Source organism: Galendromus occidentalis, unplaced genomic scaffold (genome assembly GCF_000255335.2).
Source record: "Galendromus occidentalis unplaced genomic scaffold, Mocc_1.1 scf7180000076006, whole genome shotgun sequence".
Classification (NCBI taxonomy): domain Eukaryota; kingdom Metazoa; phylum Arthropoda; class Arachnida; order Mesostigmata; family Phytoseiidae; genus Galendromus; species Galendromus occidentalis.
In genome coordinates, this window is record NW_003803996.1 from 200,198 (window position 1) to 222,977 (window position 22,780).

Genomic DNA, 22,780 nt, shown 5'->3' on the forward strand with positions numbered 1-22,780 from the left:
TGCACCAGTGCGGTTTATTTGGGAAAGAGCTGATCTTTCAAATTATGGAGGGTGCTCAGAAAAGTTTGATGACGGCCTCGTTCTCGACCGTCGTGATCAATGGGCGAACGCTGCTCGTTCTTGTTGACGATAATGATGATAAGTGAATGCTCGATGCTGTTTAGAGATAATTGATGGAGGTTCCGATGAGCGAGCCGATGGAGATTCCTCTGATAATCACAATGACCGCATTGTTGATCACGGTAATGGTTGAGGCGTGCTTGATGAAAGTGAAAGTTAATTGATGACGCTGAGACCCAGCGAAAGGCGGCGAATTGCGGGTTCCGAATCCCGACGAGAACTCCCCGTGTTGGGATAGAGCGAGAAGTGCCAAGTCGAGCGATTCAAGATGGCTCCCGATAAAAGCCGAGCGTGGACGGCCAGTCGACTTTGAGAGAGACCGATCGCGGCTTCTCTGCTAAAAGAAGTTGACAAGGAGAACGACGAAGGGAGAACAGGTCGCAGAGGCGAAAGAAGACGGGGCTCGAAGGTCTTCCCTTCGAAATCCACGAGATCCTTTCAAACTCGCTAAACGAGTCGAAGGCGTGGAACCGGCTCCCAGCGGGTTCGGTGATGCTTCCGCGGTTCAGGCCGATGTTAACTCACAGACGAAGATGGTCTGCGTCGACTGCGTTCCCGCAGTCCTGGCTCTCGTCAACATTTTTGGCTTCTGCTCCACAGCAGCAGCGGCTCCGACGACGTCGCTGCGGCTGCTTGACGGTTTCTCCCAACGCGGTCTGGAGCTCGCTGAACAATTTAGAAACAAATTGCACATACGGGACACGGCGAAACGCTCATGCCGAAGCCGCCTTCCGCATCTGTGGCGGCTTAGCCATCATGGCGGCTGGAACATTGGCTGTATCTACGAAGGGGGAAACTGCACGAAAACGCAGGCTTGTCCACCGGCTCGGCTCATACTGATCGTACGTTCCGCGGACTTCCGTCGGACTTCCCACCCTGCCGTCCGTCCGGCGGTCGCGTACGTTTGACCCGACGGACGAATACCCACCCCCAAGGACTGGCGTGGTATGTGTTATATTAAATACTACCTACAGATACATAACCCAACTAGCCGAGTTCTCATTTGGGTGTGTGTGCGAGCGAGAGAGCGGACGGACAAGCGAGCGCGTATGCAGAACGAGAGTGCGCATTATTATGAGTCGTTAAATGCATCGGAGCATTCGAAAATTAACCCCGGGTTTGGTGCTGCCAAGTAATCGGGGAATTAGGGGTAATTGCAGTCTTAACGCTCGGGTTCGACCGACTCGACTTGGATTACGTACGACTTCACTTGGATCGAACTGGTCTGTCGCGCACAGGAAATTTCAGGACTGCGCTCGAGGCTCTCTCCGCGAACTCAAGATGGCTCCACCGTGCTCGACGGCGATTCGGGGCGGCGCGGGTACGCGGGGCGCGGTTCCGTCACCTCAAGGTTGAATGTCCCTTCACTTTCGATCGATTTATCAATCATCATGCTTTTGCCCGAGTTCGTTCATCCATCTGGCCTTCCTCCGGAGGGTGAATGCGTGACGGCTAAGCCCATGAATTCGTTTGACAAAATAAACTCCTACTAGCGGCACTCGTTCTTCGTCTCGGAGGTTCCCTTCTTGCTGTAACCCTTCTTCCACTCTCGCTGCCGCTGATGCTGTTGCGAGAATCCCCTCGGTCTCTCGCCCTCTTTCGCTCGCTCCAAACACATACATAGAATGGAGCGAATTCGTATAAAGCAAGAGAACTCCGGAACGCGGACGTGTCGACCGGGCGGCAGGCGAACGCGTGGGCGAGCGAGCGAGTGAGTGAACGTTTCAGCGTTCAGGGGTAGGCCTGCTTAGTCAAGCGCACGTCCCAATACGTTCGTCTGCACGTCTTTCCGTTCGTCGGCCGCTCGCCCAACATTCGCTTCGGATTTTGGATTTCGTCTTCGAGTTCCTACCGAAAACTTGTAGCCCGCCAACTGGATTCGCTCCATCCTGCCTTCGGAGTCTAGAGACTCTGAATAGGACTTCTGCAAAAATATGCCCCGTATTTTCCCGCGGAGTTCCCCCGTTGCCTCTATGCGCCGTTCGGCTCGGGGGAAATTTCCTCGATCGTCGGAGCATCCTCACACGGAAATGAAGAACGAAACGGAAAGAGTAGGAGGGCAGGAAGGACTCTTGACACAGCAGCAACTCATTCTGGTTTTTGTGTCACTCGTTCTGCTGAAAATTACATTTTTGTTCTGTGCCGAATTCTCTCCCCCTTCTATAACGTGTTCTTCTGCTGACTGGAACTCTTTCCATGGCTGCATTTCCATCATTTCGCTCGTCTTCGAGTTCCTCGACGGGGGCGAGAGAATGCGCAGAATAGCCGCTCCGGTAACAGACAGCAGACATCTCGATTCCGTTGAGAGAATGTTCGGAGGCGGGAGAAACGTGCGTGAAGGAGAAGACTTGAGGTCGAGATCGAATCGGGGACGGTGAAGAAATCTACGGTTGGGGAGGCGAAGCAAGGTATAGGGGGAGGAATAAAAGAGCTCGTCGGCTAGTGGCGAGTGAGAGCCATTCCGATTTTCCTCTCAAGATGTTTGAATGGTCTCACAGGGATAGGCGGATCGGAGCGGAAAAACGCAGTGAGCATAACCGAATCGTCGGACGCGGATCCAATCCATTCCGAACACCGCAGAGGCTTCTCGGTGAGATAAAGACGGGAAGAGTTCAGAAGCCGACAACAAGCGAACATATAATTTCGGTCTCTTCGAAAATAGGAGAAAGTATAACAGAGCCGGCATCGTCGCCTCTCCGCTCGCCGATCCATTCAGGAAAGAAATCTTCATGTTCCCTAGACTCGCGAGCGATAAACTGTAAGACACTTAGAGCGCTCCAAGGGAGGAGGGCTCCCAGCGACCCGACCTGAAATCTGGAAACGAGCGAATTCTCCTCAAAGTTCGCGTCTCAAGCAACCGAACGAAGATCCGACGGAATTCTGAGGAGATCAAGCAAACTCTCGAACATCCGATATCCTGATGACGTTGGTCTTTCGGGGGTGTGTTGAAAGCCTCGCTGAACGATCTACCGCTAAATCCACCTGAGTTTACTCTAGCGGTAGGGAGAACGGCGGAGGGGGAGTCGCACGATAATACGTTGCGCTATCTATCGAGCGAAAAATCGCCTGATTTACAGCCAGAGGGCGTGTTATGTAGCAGAGAGAGAGGGAAGAGCTACAGCGTCGGCTCTGAGAAAGAAGGATTCGGGGCTAACGGGGCATCAGAGGGGACTGTCGGAGGCAGAAGAAGATTAGGGAATCGAGCGAGGAACAACAAGGCTTCCTCTCTTTCTGCCGTCGAGGGAGAGATGCAAGAAGATACAATGGCCACATACGGAACACAGGGTGTGACTCGGGGAGGGCAAGAGATCGACTCAGGGAGAGTTCTAAACGATCGAAGAAATGACGAGAAGAGGGAGGCCGTGGCGTAGAGTAGAAGTACTTGGAGTCGAAGAGGGTATCGGGAGTCGATCGGGATGAAGAAACAAGCCCAGGGAGAAAAGGGTGCGGGAAAGCACAGGAATTTCGGCTCGGAGGGTTGGGCTGACGGGAATACTCGAGTCAGGTTCGTTGAGCAGGCGGAGGGCGTATCGGGTATAACCCGTAGTATTCCAGTCGACAGGACGGGGGAAAAAGCTCTGACTGCGAGCCTAATGCGGTCGAACTGCTCGTTAACTTTATCTTATCATCGAACGTATTCCAGCGGGCCGGCGAGGACCAGTTTGGTCGGTGCTGACGCTGCTGATCTGGAGGATCGCGCTCACGCAGAGTCTTTCTGGTTGATCTCGACTATGCAGGTGTTCTAGCGACGGTGAACGCCTTTCTTAGTGAGATTGTGTGATCACGACTTGATTTAGGAAGAGGGGAAAAATCTCGGAAGGCAGCGTCGGAGATGGAGACGGTTTGAATTCAAGAGAGAACCGGCCTCCGCTTGCCGAAGGAAGCGCTCGACCGGGATAAAAATGAGACTTGGTTAGGGAAGTGAAGGCTTCGAGAGGACTAGCTGGACGCGGAACGTGTGCATTTCAATGCAAATCAAGACCGGCTGCTAGTTTGGTGGACCCGGTCCTTAGAGCTCTGATTTAAACCCGGGGCTCAGATGGGAAGCCTGATTTTTTCGTCTGTCGTATTATTTAATGGAGGAAATTCCGGGGAGCGGACCTGGGGCGGGATGGAAGCGCGGTGCGAGGTGGGAAGCCAGGGCATGGACGAGAGGGTGAAAAATAGCGAGTCTAGGCTCAAGCAAAATGTGGTAGAGACAAGCGTGGTCGAGGGAGAGAGAATGAGGGCGAAAAATAGGGAGAGTGAGGAATAAATAAAAAATGAGGAAAAGAGATTCGGCTTAGGAGGGAAGGAGCGCGGGTGACCCCAGTTCATCTTCAAGTCCGCACGAAAATCCCCGAGATCTCAGAAGAGTTTGCCGCGGCTCTCTCTCTTCTGATTCTCCTTCGGTTTCCATAACCCGGTCGACTGCCGCGACGACGATTCCCACAAAGACGCTTCCGCTTCTCCTCGGTCGCTCCGTGGCGGAGACTTGCCGGTCGCTTCCCTGTTCGCCCGGCTTTAAGACTCACTGGCGAGAAGAGTTTCCTGAAATCTCCGGATGTCCGGGGTCCGCTCATGAGAGCCGTGGGGGAAAAACCAAGTAGGAAAGGGATTTTCCTGTTCAGAGAGGGGAAGAATCAAGGAACGGCTGCAAGACTCGACAAGCCGGAGTATGGGAGTAGGCAGCGGGACGATCCGGCGATTTAGACAGACGTACATAAAGGAAGCAAAATAATCAGCCGATCAGACAGAGGAATAGAGGAACTTCTATTATTCTGAGTCACACTTAAGACCTTGGGCGCTCGAGAGGTCAATGGCAGAATCCTATCGCGCTCGAATTTTCCGCCCGAATATACTGCGCTCATACGCTGTGAGTTTCAAGGCGAATCCCGTCTGCGTCCCGATCTGCCTCATCTGAGGATTACTCTCGGAATCCTCTCAAGCTCACTGGTGTTCTCGTTCATGTAATTGAGGGTCTCATTCGGTGATATGAGATTTATGTGATTCGAAGAAAATCAAGCAGATGGGAAAAAGTAGCGAAAACTCAACATTTCGGTTTTTTGTCTGCACTCGACTAGATAGACTTTTTCTTCGGCTCTCTTCTCCCTCAGCCGATGTGGATGGAAAACTTGGCTGATTGGATGGTTGCATTTTTGTGAAGAGGCAAGATTTTTTTTCCCGCCAGCATTCGACTACAGCAATCCTCGTTACTCTTCCTCAAGTCCTCTCTCGGTGCCCCAAGTCTCCTCCATCATGTTCGAGCCGAGATTTCCGCAATGAGTCCGCTCAGCATGAGCTTGCCGGGTGCTCGAACGCTGGATTTCTTTTCCATCGGCTCTGTTTCATCCCTTGGCTCCGAGAGAAGGCCTTTGAAAACTCGGATCGTAATTCGCCTGCGATTCGCCGCCATGCCTTTCTTCGCTCAATGAATGAGCTTACAAGGAATGCCAAACGTCTCGGACGCCCGACCGAGTTAATCCGCAGTGAGCCGCGCGATAAGTTCAAATTCGAAAACTAACGAATCGATTGTGTTTCCGGTACATGTCTTGGGGAAGAAGAGAAGCGGTCGAATAATGGGAGACCGAAGAAAAAATCTGGAAGTCGGGAACAAGAAGTTTGAGGCAGTTTACTTAGGCCGCCCTTTCGGCCGTCATTGTAAAGCATTTACGTAGACGTCGGCTGTAACGGCTGCGGCATTTGCAACGACTACTCGATGGCCATCGGTCGTCTTGGAACGGTGCTCCGGTCTTGGAAACCTCTCTCTGCTCTCTCGGTCGCCTCACGCGCCGAATTCTCCTTGCCAATTTATTCCATCGAAAGAAGGGTGTTCACGTGGCCCTCGGTTCTTCTATGATTATTATTGGAACCCTCGACTCCCGTACTCCCTTGAGCTCATTCGATTCGGAAAATATGAATTTCCTCCCTTGGGCTGAAGGAGGAATTATGAACCATTTGTCCTGTTGTGGTGCGTGCGGATCGAGCTTGCGTTTGAGTCCCAGAATTTAAGACTCAACCTGAATTGCGCCGTCTTCCGCTTCCCTTCGGCTTCTCCCTGATCGAGGACGATCCCGAATCCGACGCATCGGCCCGCGTCGTTCCCTCGTTTTCTCACGGTCAAGTGACCAAGCCCGTTCTCGATTGGGGTGCCGCCGCTGAGGCCGCCGAAGGTTTCTAACAGTGTGAGAGACGACGACATTGTCGACAGCTTGTCTTGATGGTTTGCCGTTGATATATTCAACGCGGGTAGCAGCGGCGAAGGCTTGCCGCTGCAGTTTCGGCAAGGCCATTTGTTCGCTATGGAGCGAGGCACAACTATCGAACCCACTGCACGGGTGCAAAAGCCAAAAGGAAGCCAACCGACTCGTCTGAATCGCTCCATGAATCGGTCATGAATTGAAGGCGTCGCGCACAACCTGTCCGTCGACTCGGGGGCCCGTTCGACACACGGGACATTTCTCCCGAAAACAGGAAAAATAAAATAAAATTGTACAGACAAAATTGTCTCATCGAATCTCCGGAAGTGAAAGCGAGGAATCGAACAGCTCCCGCCCTCGGCGATTCTGGGATACACAGCTTGGGGGAAAGGAGGATCTCTTGCAGTGCACATGCACGACAAAAAATGGAAGGAGACGGGAGTGGGCAGACTTACAGGCAGACAAAGTTGCTGACCTGGTCCGAAGAGAATAACAGTCGGGAGAACGGCACTTTGTAAGTGATATCGGTTCCTCCTGGGAATGAATCACATTCTCTATCCGAGCACGTTTTTTTTTGTTCGAGTTGCCCCCCCACCCCGACTTCAATCCCGTTATCGCCCTGCTTCACAGACCTGCCGCCCACAGTCGCTGCCGAAGCGCACGAGCGCAGCGGACAGATGCGCTGAACTTTCGCACATTCTCGTTCCTCACCTCAAATTTACTTTCGGCCACTCGTTCTTCTGGAACTCAATCGCTCTCGCTGCCGACGTCACGGATCCCACCAAGACAGTACGAACGAGGTCCCGATTTCCTTCGTGTCCAAGCCCCGCGTCTCAATGACGCCGCCGCGAGATTTTCTATTCCAAGCGGGAATTACCATTTGCAAGCTTCGCTATGGATTGTTTTTTTCTACTCTCGACGACGACGACGACGTTGACGGGAAAACGGTATGCATAGCATGGAACCAAAGCATAGCAGCGTTTTTAAACACCCTAATCCGATATGTCCTTCCTAAGAGAGCGATGAGTTCTACGAGAGTATCGGCCCGACTCATATGGACCCGCAATCGCAGACGCAGAGGCGGCACCGACCGCAATGCCAAAGTCTCTGGAGAGTCGAAGGTGTAAATGAATGGGGTCCGGTCGCACACTTTCTGATACTTATAGCATCCACACAGGCTGTGCGGGAGGAATGGAGGGGGCGAGGCAACGAGAGCCGGTCATGCAGAGGCAAGAAGAACTATGCGAAGCGCTATCGAACGCACATCCGTCCACCGCTTCGAGGAACAAGACAACAACCCTTCAATTACTCTACCACCATCCACCGACTACCCAGGCCGATTACAGTAGTAGCAATGGCTCGAGCGATGCGGGCTTTCATTTCCATGTCAGTCAGCCCCCGTATCTCTTCTATGTGGAGCGTACTCTCGCGCGGGAGTAGGTTGTTTGCCAACCTGTGTTCGGATCCTCCCCGACCGACCGACGGGCGGTCGGAAGCGACGAGAGAAGGGACCCTCCGACGAGGAGAATATCGAACGATGGTTTTGTCGGTGCAAATATAGATTCGTAGATGAATGAACGTAGATGAATCGATTGCAAGCAGGGTGGTGCGCGGGTGACTGTCCGTCTGGAAAGACGTACGGAAGGCAGGCAGCCCGGCCGGCCTGTCGGCTGACGGGCAAAGGCGTCTGTCCTTTCAATCCATGGGGGCATTACGTAGGGACGCCATAATTACAACAACGCCGTTTGACCATGAGGAACGGGATGAGGGGACCTCGTCGGGGGGCTCTAAGCCCGCGGCGGGACAGGGGCTCTTCCGAGAGAGAAGAAAACGAGGCGGCGAAAAGAAGCGGCAAGAATGAGAGATAAGGAGAGGATATCTCCCAAGGGATGGATTGGCCGCAAGATAGTTCGCAACGAGGGTGGCTGGCTGACTGCTATAGCTGCCGTCGGCGCCGCTGCCACCGCTTGGCCTCCTGCCTCGGCCGTTATCCCCGGACCCGATTGGGCGCCAGAGCAGGCAGCGAGCCAATAAGACCGATATTCTCTCATCAGATACACGCAACGTCCAGTTATCTCCCGTCGGAGGAACAATCTATGCAATGGGACTCCGAGAGAATCCACGACCTCGTGCAGGAGTCCTCGTCGACTGTGCGCGTTGTTATAAGCCGCTAGTCATGCCACTCCTTGCGATATTGTCATAAGGGCTGCGTGTTGTGGGCGCCGAGTCTCTTGGAGTGATACGCAGATCATTTGTGATTCTGCGGTGTCCGATCGGATGGTTAGGAATCTGGCTGAGAGCCACGATGTTTTGCGTTGACCATCGATTCTTCAGCCCTGTTTTGGGTTTCTCGGTCATGCATGTTTTCTCTCTCGTCTATCAGTCCTGATTAGGGATCTGGGGAGACACTGAACTCCCCGATCCGATTCCAATGTCCGAGCTCGGCAAGCGAGCGCCGACGACCGGACCTCCTGGAACGGAAATTCTAGAGATCAGACGTATCTGTGACCGGCGAATCGCTGGTTACCGGGGTGACGCGTGCCGAGCCCGATCCAAGTCTATCTCGGGACCCGGGAACAAAGTGACGGACCAACTTCCAGCGTTGGTCAATTTGCGCCGAATCACAGGTCTCCCCATGGAAACTCCGCGGGTACTGTATTTGTCGCGACGGCGCTCCGGTCGTCGGACGGATTTGTATCATCGTAGGTACTTCCGTTCTGAGATCAACGCATTTACCAACGATCCCACCCGAAGCGTCACAGCTATCTTACTCCATCCCGTCGGATATTTCTCGATTCTGACACTTATCCTGGCATTCTGAATTATTGAAAAATCGGAAATCAGAAAGGATCTCAGATCTCAGGGCGATGTGATTAGTTGTCCCTTGATTCTGAGCCGGTGTCTATCGAGAGCGATAAAACCAATCGAATTTGTACGATTTCGTGGTCGATCGGCGGACACGATTCGCTCCACATGATAAGCCGTTAAGGCGCAAACCCTTGAGACGTATGTATTATGAAGAAAAAGGAGATCGCCGATGATGTTCGATGATTGCCTTGCGGGTCGCGCCCTGCACCTAAGGACACAGCTGCAACTCAGGGCCAGAGCTTCTGTTGTTCCGCTTCGCTGTAAGATCCCTATCTCCGAGAATACTGCGCCACCCCCCCCGCGCTCTGGAAGATGGGAGATCGAGTCGAGAGATACTCGGTTCTGTGATATAACAGTGCAGAAAGCCCACCAGAGCGTAGTCGGAAATGGCCCGTAGTTCCGTAAGACGCGTAAGCCGAGATCGGTACCGCAGGTGTCCAACGCGCGAGCAAACGATAGGGAGCCCAACGAGCACGCATGAATCCGCTTCAGTTTCTATGTTCGCGAGCTCGGCTCCTGGTCTCAGCTCTGTGGACTGCAGACTGAGTAATTGAGTAGGTAATTGCAGATTGAGCTCGGAGCATTCACTTATGGATAATCTCCTAAACTAACAATTTTCACATTTTTCGTTCCAGTCGAGCCCCAGGATCCTGTGATGCGTCTCGAGGGCCGAGTGCTCGACAGCGGCTCTGTACTAGGGCCATTCATCGAGGGACAAACCATCGTCTTGGATTGCGTGTCACTTCAAGGGCGTCCAGCCTCTATGGTAAGATGATCGACCCAGGCGGAGCTTACAACCGACCCAGAGCTAGCTGACCCAGCGAACGACCGACAGACCCAACGGCCCGGCCGACCGACCGGCCGACTCACCGAGCGACCGACCGACTGACTGACTGATTCAATCCTAATCCTTTGGTGGCGCGTGGGTGACAGTAATTGAGCGAGGCGCCAAGAGACACCACCCCGGTCAGCGTTTGCCCGTCCGTTTCTTGGCAGGACGGCCGTCGCCTTGACTGGTCGCCGGGCAGGCTGGAGGTCGGCCCTGGTGGAGATGATATCCTTCATCAGCGAGGGCGGCAGGAGATGAAAATGAAGATATAGACAGATCCACAAAGAGATGAGATTCGGCTGCTCATCATACATAAGCTGACTTGAGCTCCGTCAGGCCTGAGGAAAAACGCTGTCATGGTCATCGAAGCGGAGTATCCTAACGAAGTTTGCGATCAAACATCGATGCCGGAGAGCCGCCAACATTGGATTAAAAAGTGCTTCCGATCGATCTGTTTGATCTCCTCCCTGTAGATTCTCGTTCCTCTCGATCATGCCGCCTCATTTTTCTTTCGGAATTCCGATGCACAATCCACGATTTCCGGCCTTTATCTAATGGGGCGATAGGGGACAATCGGCGAAGTTTTTCAGCATTTTTCTGAGTCCGAGGAACCATCGCAAGAGCTCCAGTCCGTTCGGGTCGAGAAAGACACGGTGCTGCTCCCCAATTCCCTTCACTCGCCGCGCCGTCGGTCGGTGCACGAGGTAGTCGTACTTCGCTCCCACGAAGGGAGGGGACGAGTGAGCGAGCAGACAACGAGTGAAATAGAGACGCCGAGATCCGATACGTGGAGCTTTCGAAATTTTCAGTTGTTCGAACAGGAGCCGCTTGCGACGTGGGGCGAGGCTAAATCAAAGTCTGGATAATCCCACTTGAAAGAGAGCCGAAGGCACTTTGCCCCGATTCCCTCCCCTACATCCGGTCCATGTTTTTGTCCGTGGCGTCTCGTATTTTTTCCGACGGCAGCGCTCGGATTGAAAGCCCCAAAAAAAGCATCGGCAGCTGCTACAGCCACATGAGTTATTTCCGTATTCGCCCTCGTCTTTCCTCGGGACGCTCCCGCTCAAATCGCAACGAATCCAATTTGTTCGAGAGTTCACGTGGCTTGCACTGTGCTTCATGATTCTGTGATACCGAGAGCAGTCGGAGAGTAAGTCAGCCAGCTCGACTAGGGCCCGGAAGATTGAATACCTGACTGCTGAACTCCTAAAGTGTGACTGACTGACTGACTGAGAGGTAGAATCCGCTCTATACTCGAGGGAGTCTCTCGAACAAACAAGTTAGCCTCTCAGCTCGTAGTACGCTCGGGGCGATGCTCATCACGCTCCAGGCAAACGGCTCCATGGGCGGACGGCGAGACTTCAGTAGTAGATGGTTCGAGGGTAGTGGTAAAGGCTTGTAGTTACAGACGAAACGCGAGTGCTGATGGTGTTGTGCCGGTCGAGGGAATGGTGAGCGGCTGCCGGCAACGTTGAAGTGTCCCGGCCCATTCCGCTGGGAGATTGACACTAACTCTTTTCGGCCTGAGCTCGGGAGGGCGAAACCTTTTGGTTCAATTCAGAGCTCGCTATTAGCTCTCCCGCCGCCGCTTCCTCCACCCTGATCGAACTTTCGAGATCGGATCCCGTCAACTTTTCGGGAACAGAACTGTGGACTTATTAAGTGGAGTGGACTCGTCGTCGACGAGATGGGAAGGTCGACGATCGAGTGAATTTTATTATGTCCGTGTAGCTTGACGAATCCGAATCTCCGCCATGTCACTTTTATTCTATCGTTTCGATCACGAACGAGACAAAGGAGGTTTCGGGCAGCCGCGAGGTCCGCGGCGACGAGCGTAAGCGTCGCGAGGGTCATCAAGAGCTTCATGACTTGTTGCTTCCTCGAGCTCCGTGACCGGCCCTCCATAGCGCTCGCCATTTCGCAAGCTCGGTCGCACTCTCGCGAACTTACGTATGGAACCATGGACCGACCGACCGGCCGTCCGACGTCAGTGCGTTCTTGGCCCAGGGCGCGAGGTTGCCGCGTGCAGCCGTAATCTCTTCCGGGCGATTTGATCCACTGTGATAGAGGATAGCGATGCGGCGCATGGGAGGAAGTGTGGCAGATCGCTTCACATCGGCGGCTTAATCATCTGGCGATATTCGTCGGTGTCGTCGTCGTCGTCTTCCCATCTCTCGCATATACACGCGGGCCGAGTCACCGAAACAGCCGGCCCCCGACCAGCCGCAAGTCGACCGAAATGATCCTGCCGATCCAATCGCGGCAAACAACGTGGACAAACAACTGTGGACTCAATCCCGAAACGCGAGATTGTGGATCTGGTGTTTTGCACATTTCAAGAATTTTTTCTTCCCATCGCCATCACGGACCCTCCCCGTTCAGAGAGAGGGTGCCCGCGCAAGTACGCGGTACTCGTAATCGCTCAAGTGAAAGCCAGCTCCGCGTTATTAACCTGGGCTCGGAACAACCCGGCGTGAGTTGGTGCCCCGTAAGGGATAGGGGCCCCGGCCATTTGGCTTCTCCCCAACCAGGACTTGGCGTTCGGGGAGCCGAACAAGGAATTCGCTCGCGACCACAGCGATGTCCACCGCAGCGCGAATTCGCCGGGTGGTAGATGATTCGTTGGCTCGTTTTTTTCCTCGCCCGCTCTTCTTTCGCTCGACAGAAACAGGCTCCCATTGGTCCGCACTTCATGCAGTTTCAGAAGCGAGTCAGCCCGGCGACTGCAGTTCAACAGATAGCGGACGGGCGAGTGAATGTGAGCCTGGCTCGACGGAATTCGCTCTGTTGGGAATGCGGGTCGACACTGCCGAGACGCTTATGGGAGAAGAACGGAGGTGGGCTAACAATAGGTTCTAACAGCAAACTAAGTGGACGAATGAGCGGAGCCCAGAGGATGTTGCGCGCGAGGACTCGCTCAGAGGGCTCGTTCCGAAGCAGCGGAACAAAGGATTCTCTAGGCGAAGAGGTCAATTCGCGCACTCTAAAGGAGGATCGGCTGTGACGGAAGAGAATCACGGTCCCGAAACCCGGAAACGCAGGATCCCTGGAAAAACTCCGGTTCTGCATACGGGACACGGAAACAGACTGCGGGAGAACTAGGATTGCGATGCTAACATTCGGAAGGACGGCGAGCAAGTTGCGGGGGGCTGAGTTTACACGCACAACTATGTAAGTCGCCTTCGGACGCGAGATAAGTGTGTGCAGTCGGCCCGCCGTAATTCATTAAGCAACTTGGTCGTCTGAGGCCTCGGCGACAAAAAGCGTCGGAGTCAGTCGTCTGCAACTTGCCAAGACAAATGAGAATTAATGCCCATCATTCCCTGAATCTCTCGCTGGCATCCCTCGACTCCGGAGGATTCTGCTGGAGTGGTCCTCTCGCTCGAACCTTCTCCCAAACCGGTTCTACTCGCAGCCGTCACTCATTGCCGCCGGTTTTTGCCCTCATTCACGCTGGCTGGCTTGCTGCCTGCCTGCCTGCTTCCACCATAGGATGGACTCATTTAGTCAGCCAGTCAGTCAGTCAACGGCAGAGCCAGTGAGAACAAAAGCGACGGCGTCAGAAATCGCATTAACCCCGCATAAAATCCGGAAACCCTTGATGACGCTGCCAACTTTCATCATTAACGCCGAGAGGGACTCGGGGATCCAGGCCGCGTTCAACAGATCCGTACAGACGATCTCACAATCAGTATCCGAGCTAAGGGAGGCAGCGAACATCTATGGATAGAACACGAATAAACTAACAAATGGGAAAACACGTACGCGCACAAACGAAAAAGACAATCGATTGAAAGCTCACAGCTGTTCTTAATGTGCCTTCGATTGTGCGCGGAAGTCGCTGTTCGAGTTGCATTCGCCCGTTCCAATCTCACGGAGTTCTCCCGGTCTGCCTCTGCAGATTCCGAATCGAGCGCTTCTCCCCCCCCGCTTCTTTCTCCATCCGCCAAGCTCACAGCTCGAAATGCACACGATCGTAGCGTTGCTACGGGTCGGGCTACCTTTCAATTATACGAACTGCAGCCTTCCTACGTCAATCTACGCGCACACTCAATCCCACTGTCTTCTTCCGTACGCAATAGAAAGAAAAAAAGAGCCGGCTGTCGATGCCGTCGACACCGACGACTCGCAGGGGCTATAATCGAGTTTGTTCATTGCTCGTTCGCTTCATCGAACAAAAGACCTTTGAAATAACCCGCGCGTGTTGAATGGAGCCGCGGTGTCTCGAACGTCCTTCCTCCGCTCCTCACCCATCATCTGAAACATCGTTCCAAGTCATTCCTTAAAAATTTATTCATCACCGACCGCCTCCTGCGCCGGCATTCTGGCTCTGATGGGGTTCTCCACGCTCCTCGGTCGAAGGAGCCGATTTGTTTCGCCAGAGCTGATTATTAGCATGTATGCCCCTCTTACGCAGCGTGCTAACGTCTCTCGAATTTCCAGATAACGTGGCGTAACGGAACCTCAGTGCTCCCGGTGAAAGTATCATCGCAGCCTCATGCCTCCGGACTGACGGATGTCGTCGCGACGGCGCGATTCGTCGTCTCTCGATGGGATTTGGGAGCGCGACTGGATTGCGTCGTCGACAACCCCGCGTCTCCAAGGAAAACCGTTGTTAACTTCGTTACCCTCGATGTTCACGGTGAGTGCCACAAGTGCATTACGTTTCCAGCTGTCGTCGTTCACGTACTCGGGGCCTCCGACCGCCACGTCCTCGACCACGTTCGGTATTGGCCAGGAAAATGGCAGCCAGCAGTTTTTCCACCGTCCGTCGCTGCAGAAGCGAATTACACTCTCCGAATCCGGGACGGTCCCCATTCTTTCGTCATTGACTGTTGTAATCGTTTGGACTTCGGGGGACCGAATCAAACCGCAATCAGCTCCGTGCTCGCCGCGGAGCAATCCTCGCTGGGATTTTTTCCATCCATAAATTGAGATCTAGCGCCGATCGTCGATCAGGCGAGCGGAACGTACAGTCAGTCTCGGGCTGGGGTTTCGGGAAACGGTGATAAAAAACAAAATGTCGGATGGAGTGAGGACGACCAGCTCGTGGGAATGAGGCTTAGCTCTAGTACCCTCGAACGAGTAGTATGTACGTCGATATCCGGTCGGCGGCACGGATGACTGAATAAGCACTAGTCTCCGACAACTGCTTTCTCCATATGCGGTGGTGATAATAGTAGGCGTCGTATTCGTCGCCCTCATCTCGTCCCCTCGTCCCCGTTTCCCAGAGCAATGTCCTATGGGCGAATAAGAGGGGTGGGCAAGGAGAAAGGAAACGACAAGCTTCATGGAAACCCGATTCGCCGCCTTCAAGCCAGGCGGACAACGAGCGGTGGACGACATTGACCACAAGAGCACCGTCGCGAATCTCGTCCTCGCAGGAAAGATTCCTGGAGGTGATTCCGGGACTTCCCCACATTTCGGATATATGCGCACTCAGTATCCGGAAAATAATGGCTCGATCGGGAGGGGACGATGGGTCAGCCCGTCAGGCTCAGGATGGATGATCCTCCCGCGAAATGCGAAGCTGATGTTCGAAATTCACGCCAATCGGAATTCGAGATTTACTGAGACTGTGCTCCGTTGAGCAACAATACTCTCGCCGCCGCCCCTACCCCTCCCTCCGCCAGTAAATTGAATTGGAGCACGTAAGCCGCCCGACCAAGAAGAAGTACGGCCATTTGACAAGGGCTCACGACACAACACAAATGATTTCTATTCTGCAGCTCTCCTCCGACGGCTCCTTCCGCGTTCCGCACTTTTTCTTCCTTCGCTCCGTCCGTCTTCGAACTCTCTTCTGGCCATCCGCTGCGATCGCGGTCTTACTTCAAACGCTCGTTTCGACCCCGCTTGTCGTCTTGGCCCTGCTTAGGAGCCCTTTTCTGTCTTTTTTTTTGTTTAGGGCCAACCGGCGAGACAAGCGAAACTGGCAGTTTCGAGAATTCTTCCGGAGTTATCTCGCGCCATTTGTATTTGGGATCCTCCGGCGAGGCGATTTTTTTTCTCGTCTGCCCGGCGAGCGCTAGCTCAGTCCATGGAGGGTCTCCGCTGACCGGTCGGGCAATGGTTCGTCCGCGTCTGGCCGCTTGGCGTTCGGATCTCTTTCTAACTTCCCGCGCCGCTATCAATCTCCGCCGTCGGAGAAGTGGAGAGTCGTTTCGGTTTGCCGTTATTTGGGCAAAATTATTATTTTACGTTGTTCTTCGATTTCCCCAAACTCCCGTCAAGTCCCTCGTCCGACATTGACTCCGAACGACGGTCTCCGGTTCGCTTTCCCTAATGTCCTCGCCCCTCCGTCTGCCGACTCGCAGTTGCCTCGTTCCCCGTTCTTATTTTCATTTGGAATTACCCCGGACAATGCCCCAAGCCCAGACGATGGCGTTCCTTTGTTCTTCGTTCTCTCGAATCCCTATGGCGGCACAAATCATTTCGCGCTCAGTGAACTATGTATTTGCTACAAGCAAAAGCAGCCATGGCAATTAGCAGCGCGGACGGGCTCCGTATATCCACGCTCCCAATATCGCTCCGTCCGTTTATTATACCTCTCGAAAGCTCCCTCGCTCGGCATATCTCTCCGTCGTCCCCGGCCTCCCTCGCGTATCTCTCTTGCCCGTCCCGTGCATACATCGAACTCTGTCCCCGACCGACGATGCGAGCTCCTAGGGAAACGAATGTTTTTAAGGGGATGAAGAAGACACCGAGCGCACGATCGAACCGGTCGATTGGAGTTTGCCCGATTGTCGGAGCAAAAAACCGGCAGTCTGCCAACGAAGAATGATTCATTGAGCGAAACACCGAGAGTTCCACCTGAGCTAACAGAACGCTCGCGCTGAACCAGCGCTCACGCACCCCGCATGCGTGGAACGCTCGGGGAACTCTCGGCTGGATGCTCCTGGAAACTCCCTCTACCGAGGTGCGCCGAGCGATACCCCAGGGCCGTCGTTCCTCTTCGAGAAAAATCATCGCCGAGAAGATGATGCGGAGCTCACTCCGAACCGAACACACTGACGAGTCTCACGCTTTCCAGAACGTCGATTAGCGAATTCGCTTGAATTCGGCTCCCGACAGCGCGGATGGATGCACGGATCGCTGAGGAATGCGTTTTTCGCAAGGAGATTCCTTGCGGAAAACGCAGAATTAGTCGTACCTTATTCAAAATATCGCTTCTTTCTCCTTGCAGTCCGACCCAGTGCGCTCCGCCTTCGAGGTCCAGCGCATCCCGTCGTCGCGGGGGAAATGGTCTCTCTGACGTGCGTGGTGGACGGCGCGAAGCCGGCGGCCAACATTACGTGGTACAACAGGTAAGGGGAGAGCTCCTTCTTTAGAGAGTGTCCACACACGCTCACAAATTCTTCCGTGATCCTAGTCATCAGCACTTATCTGAGGAGCCATTCTAAGGCGACGTCGGTGACGAAGCGCGAAGGCGCACCTGGAGCCCGACAGCTATGGAGTTGGAATCCCGATCGAGCACGCAGGCAATTTGAACACTATGCGGTCAAGTCTGGCGTACGCTTCGGGTACTGACTCGGATTCGCCTTGGATCTACGATGGAAAAGATCAAAAACTGTCGCTGCTCCCGAAAGTCGACGGAGAAGTCACATATGAATTCAAAACCGAAAAGTACTTCCATGTCTGATCCGGGTCTCAGAGATGAGTATAAAAGAGTCACTTCCGTGGCCGGACTGGCGGCGCCGGCCTGGGCACGAATGGCGCGCGAGAACCTCTCAGATCATCCGCTAGATGGCTGGGTTTCACTCGCGTTCCAATTGCGCGATTCCTTTTTTCCGGCTCGGTCTCGGAAGTGACCCGATGATACTCTCAAATGCGACGGGTCCGTCTCCCGAAGAAACTGCTCCACCCGCGATTTGCCTACCTCGCTCATTTGCATCGGGGCTGGCGCATTATTCTGCGCTCCGAACTCATGGAATACAGGATCCTCCTCACGCGTCGCTGAGGGCCCCATATCAACTTCAGGATCTCCATTAGCGGAGGCTCGGCACTCGTTTGTCAGCTCTTAAAATACGAACTTGAATGGAAATCCCCCGAGGTTTATCCTCCGGAAATGTTCCGCAGCTACGTCCGGGACTCTCGGTGTTCTACCATCATCCTGAATTTATCCGGTGTGCTAAGTGAATGCTTCCATGACCGGTCTCAGGATTCGAGGCTCTTCCGAGGTCCGGATCTCCGATCCTCGCCCGAATTCGAAGCCGGAATTCGAACTCCTAAGGGTGAGAACGCCAAAGTTCCGATTCCTTCATTTCCTCACCCGGAGCTGCTGTACGAGTGCTCCAATGCTCGAGCGATGCCTCCTGCTCCGCGGGGAAGATGCCTCCTATGACAGTAGTTTTTCTCGCTGCGTGATCTTTTGCGTGAAAATGTGAGTTGCGCATTGCGTGACTTGTGTTTGGTCCATCGCCTCGTTCGAGCCGCGGGCCACCTGCGAGGTGACGAGCTATTTTGGTGAAGCGGAGGAAAGTTGGCCGTCCCTTGTCCGGGCAGTCCATCCGACAGGCCGAGTTGTTGCTCACAGCCAGAAAGAATCAATTATCCCGGAACGGATGCTTCGGTGAGGAATATGGTGAGCAGCCGCCTTTCCGGTCGATGCCTATCATTCCCTCCGCACGACAACTTCGGATTGAATCGGGTCGGGGTTGTCGGGAGTGTACCAGCCGTGGCAAGGGAAACGTTGGGAGCTCGGGCATTATCACTGTCGAACGAGTTTTTCGCGCGATTGGTGTTCAGATAGATAGGCTTTATTAGATAGACACCCACGCTACATCTTATCTCGAATCTTTTATGAAATCTTTTCGGAGTGGCTTTTTCTTGTCAGCTGATGTAGCGAGGCGCTCGGTCGCAGCTTCAGCGCCTAATACCGCGCTGTTCTTGGCTGGAATAACTATATTTCCTACATCACGCGGCTTTCAATGCTACTTTGAGCACTCGGGAGCCATAATGCACTAGATTCCATGAGGAGACTCCATAAATCACGAGTTTCGCTTTCAAAGCGCTTCCCCTCTCTCTCCTGATGCCTTACCTTCAATCCGGGTATTCTCGGTCTCGTTCTTCTCTCCAAATTATCTCCAACGTTTTGTGGTTGACATACGCGTGCTGTTCAGCTTGTCGGGGAAGATCTCCCGTCCGCTCCTGTTTTTCGTGACACCTCGGCGACGGTAAATTTAATTCCTTTCAATTTTTCCTCATACGTGTGTTCGTGCATCGGTATTGAAGTATTCGGAGGGAACAGGGACGATACTCCGATCGTATTTCTGGTCTCTGATCTCTATCGAATAAGAGATTTCCACTTCGATTCCTGCTCGTGATTTATTTGCGCCGCCCATCCAAACTGACGGCGCTCTCACCGGATCTCTCACGGTGTTTTCGTTACACCAATGAATCGAATGTTATTGACCTTGGCCGCGAGGAATTCCTCGGCGTAGAGTCGCTGCCTTCGGGACTCAGCTCGCGTTCGGAAGCACAGCTCCGACTCAAGTAATTCCGACGGGCGTTGACGCTCCATTGATTTCCCCAATATTCGAATGCTACTCGTTCCGAGAATTTTCTTCAGGCTCACTAAGTCAACAGATGAGCCGGGTGTACGGATAGCTCCGCCGATCACAGGGAAAGAACTTTCGAACGATCTTTCGAAGAAAGACCTGAACGGGAGCATGAGTCCCGCCTTCTCTCAGCAGGCGGCCATCCTTGTGAAAATGATACTATTTCGTAGAGTACGAGAGATCTTCCGCGAGGAGCTTCCTGGGCATCCGAGTTCCGAACCCGTCCCGATAATTTCAACGACAGATCCGTGGCCTGGGTTACCATTGGGGCGAGAGCGGCGCACACGGGCACAGATCAATCGATTCGGGTTTGTCGGCGCGGCGTGTCCATAGCGCCACGTCCAGTTGATATGTATGCTGGAGGCCTGTCGCGTATGTACGTATGTAAATATCGAAATCTCATATATCGTGGGCCATTGTATCAACCTCAGAACATATGGCTTTCAGTTAGCCGAGGGACGCTGGAAAACAGCTCCTCCCTTCTCCGTCGCTCGAACTAGACAGCAAGCGGGCGAGTGAGAGGCGGATGGACGGGCGAGGGAGCGAGCAAGCGGATGAAACGAACGTCGGATAGACTAGCAACGAACCAGCCGGTGATCGCGAGCGAGCGACTTCAATTTTGATAAAGTTGATCAATGTCTCCCATTATTCATTCTCGACAGTTCGCTTTTGTCCTTTGCTGCTGCTCCTGCGGCGGCGAGCGGACCACCAGCGAGCGAATAAAGCCAGTCAGCCTCAATACATTCTAATCGGCTTCGTATCCCACGCTCCCGGCAGGGGGAGCGAGCGACGATATGAAGGAGCAGTTGACCGCTTTTTCGTCCTCGGATCTTCGTCGGGGTTTGTCGCATTTCAATGAAGCCATCGTGATAAGGGAGGGGGATTCGGGTTTGCGGAAGTTCCCCGACCTACATTCGCTCACCGGTTGGTAGGCTCGGACCGGTCTCGAGTGTAGGTTGGCGGAATGGGAGAAGCCGTTCTGCCATCGGGAGGAGCTCGGGAGGAAAATCACAATCTAGGTCGTGAGAGACACGCACGAGAACGCGCTCGAGTGTACGCCGAAGACGACGTACGCATTTAGAAATTTCAAAAGTTCGACTCGGGGAACCCGGACGGAGTGGAACGAGCCCAGCTGCACGCGTCATGAATAGCCTGCTTTAGTAAAATGTTCGCTAACGAGCGCGGCTTTCCGACGTTCCAGGTCGGAGCTTGTCAATCCCCAACCGATACCGACGGAGGAACCACTCCAGGATGGGACGTTCCGAACGACATCGACCATTGTGCTTATCGCGACGCAATTCGATCATCAGAGCGAATATTTCTGCAAAGGTCAGTATAGCCCAAGGGTCATGCCAAGAGCGATATTCAGTGGAAACTCGATTATATGAGCTTTCGGGAAATTCACCTCGGTCATCAAGATTCCGAAAATTTACCCCGACTGTGTCAAGTTTCTGAAAATGTTCCTCGATTATATAAGTTTCTCGAACATATACCTAGATCATATCGAGCTAGTATGCCCCCTCTCCACGGCAAGAGTATTCAAGATGAAAACAAACCCAAATTCCGAATATTCAACTCGATTATATTCACTTCCCGATCCCATGAATTCCGATGGGACTCCAATTATGGTGTGCACCCATCAGCCCGAATACCCGTTAGACGTTGGAATAATTATATCATCCGTTTTCGGCGTCATCACTTGATTATCATCGAGGTCCTACTGTACGTAGGAGCTGTACGGTACCGAAACATCTCATACCGCAGACAGATCGACCTGGACAGCAGACATTTTCCGGCCATACTAATATAAGCGCACTCGCAGACACAAAACAAGCAGCCTTCTAATTTGGAGCTTTCAATGGATCAACAAAGCCTCGAGGCGAGCTCATCATCTCCGTTGGTAGTACAGGGTTCGTTTGGGTGGTCCCAAATGAAACCGCAGACAAACAAGGCCGTGCCCTCGTCGCCGCAAAGCTCCTTTGTAGGGGATTATAATTGTGGAAAACGAATCAGACAGGTTCGGCGCGCCCGCTGGATCGTTGCTCCGACCTGTTTTCTCCTTTAAACCTCCTCCTGGGATTGCTGAGTCTGAGCGTCCATCAGGGGCAGAAGCGTGAGAGAGCGAAGGACCGAGCGGGCGAAGGTCGACACAAAACGAAATATTTACTTTCGCTTTCGAAGTAGCACATCAAATCCTGGCTTGGGAGTTTGTCCCCTCCCCCCTGGCGTGGAGCTCCCGCCTAATCTCTCCCCTTCTTCGGTTCGCGATACACGGACGTACATATATTCGTGTGCGTCCGCATACGTGGCGACGGGCTCTTCCCGTCTATCCACTGAAGACGGATTGAGCTATTGTGTTGCGGGTCTAGTTACCGTCACCCAGACCTGCGGGTTCTTTTCGCCGAAGAATGAGGGAGACACGGTCCCCTCGCTCTTAGCGGCAGCTTGCTTCTCTCTCCGGAGGGAGCAGATTCGTGGGAAAGGAAGTCGACTCGAGAGCGGCTGCGCCCTCCTGGAGAATTAAGCTTGCGTCCCGTGAACTGAGGAGTCGCTTCTCGCCCCGAATTCGGGAGGACGGAGATGGGAGGCGACGAGGGAGACGTGGGCAGGCCCTCACACTGGTCGCCGATCGAAGGGTCCCCTTGGGTCTCGTCATCTTGAAAGACTTAAGCTCCGAGCGCTGTCGCCCCAACGTCGGATTTGGTGTTAGCTTGCGTTTGGTCACGGTTCCCCGTCAACCTCAGAGGGGATTTGCATCACGGCCAACGAGGCTAAATTGAAGATGAGCCACGAGCAAACAACAAAAGTGCGATGTGTTACAAGCAAACCAAGCGGTCTCCGCAAAGCCGTGGACGGGTTCTTGTCGACGGGGAGAACAATTCTCCAGCGCTCCGATGCTTGATTTCCGTGGAAATTTCCCTCTTACCAATAGAACAGCTCATTGGCCTGCCCCCGGACAACTGTGATCTCAGAAATTTTGCTCGGGAGCCAATATGGAGTACAAGGAGGGGAGCTGAGGAAAATAAATCCATTGACACTGTTTTCACCGTCTGAATATGTAATCTCGAATTCCAGGAATGAACCAGGTGCTCAAAAATCGGACCGAGGCCCCGTTCCTTCAAGCAGTCCGTCTTGAGGTCCTCTGTGAGTATCATTCCAAATACCGAAGAGCTCTCTGTAGAATGACTCCGGCTGGAAATAAAAGAAGCAACAACTGTCGAGAAAAG

General features: G+C 53.6%; 1 protein-coding gene across 1 annotated transcript in view; it reads left to right on the forward strand.

Moving 5' to 3' along the window:
* LOC100908626 (hemicentin-1) overlaps positions 1–22,780 on the forward strand; it is a 104,237-nt gene that overhangs the window by 68,123 nt on the left and 13,334 nt on the right. Inside the window, exons 4-8 of the mRNA XM_029113052.1 lie at positions 9,803–9,933; positions 14,440–14,638; positions 17,180–17,300; positions 20,755–20,882; positions 22,629–22,697. Of these exons, the coding sequence (XP_028968885.1) occupies positions 9,803–9,933; positions 14,440–14,638; positions 17,180–17,300; positions 20,755–20,882; positions 22,629–22,697 (648 nt within the window). The remainder of the gene's footprint in view (positions 1–9,802; positions 9,934–14,439; positions 14,639–17,179; positions 17,301–20,754; positions 20,883–22,628; positions 22,698–22,780) is intronic.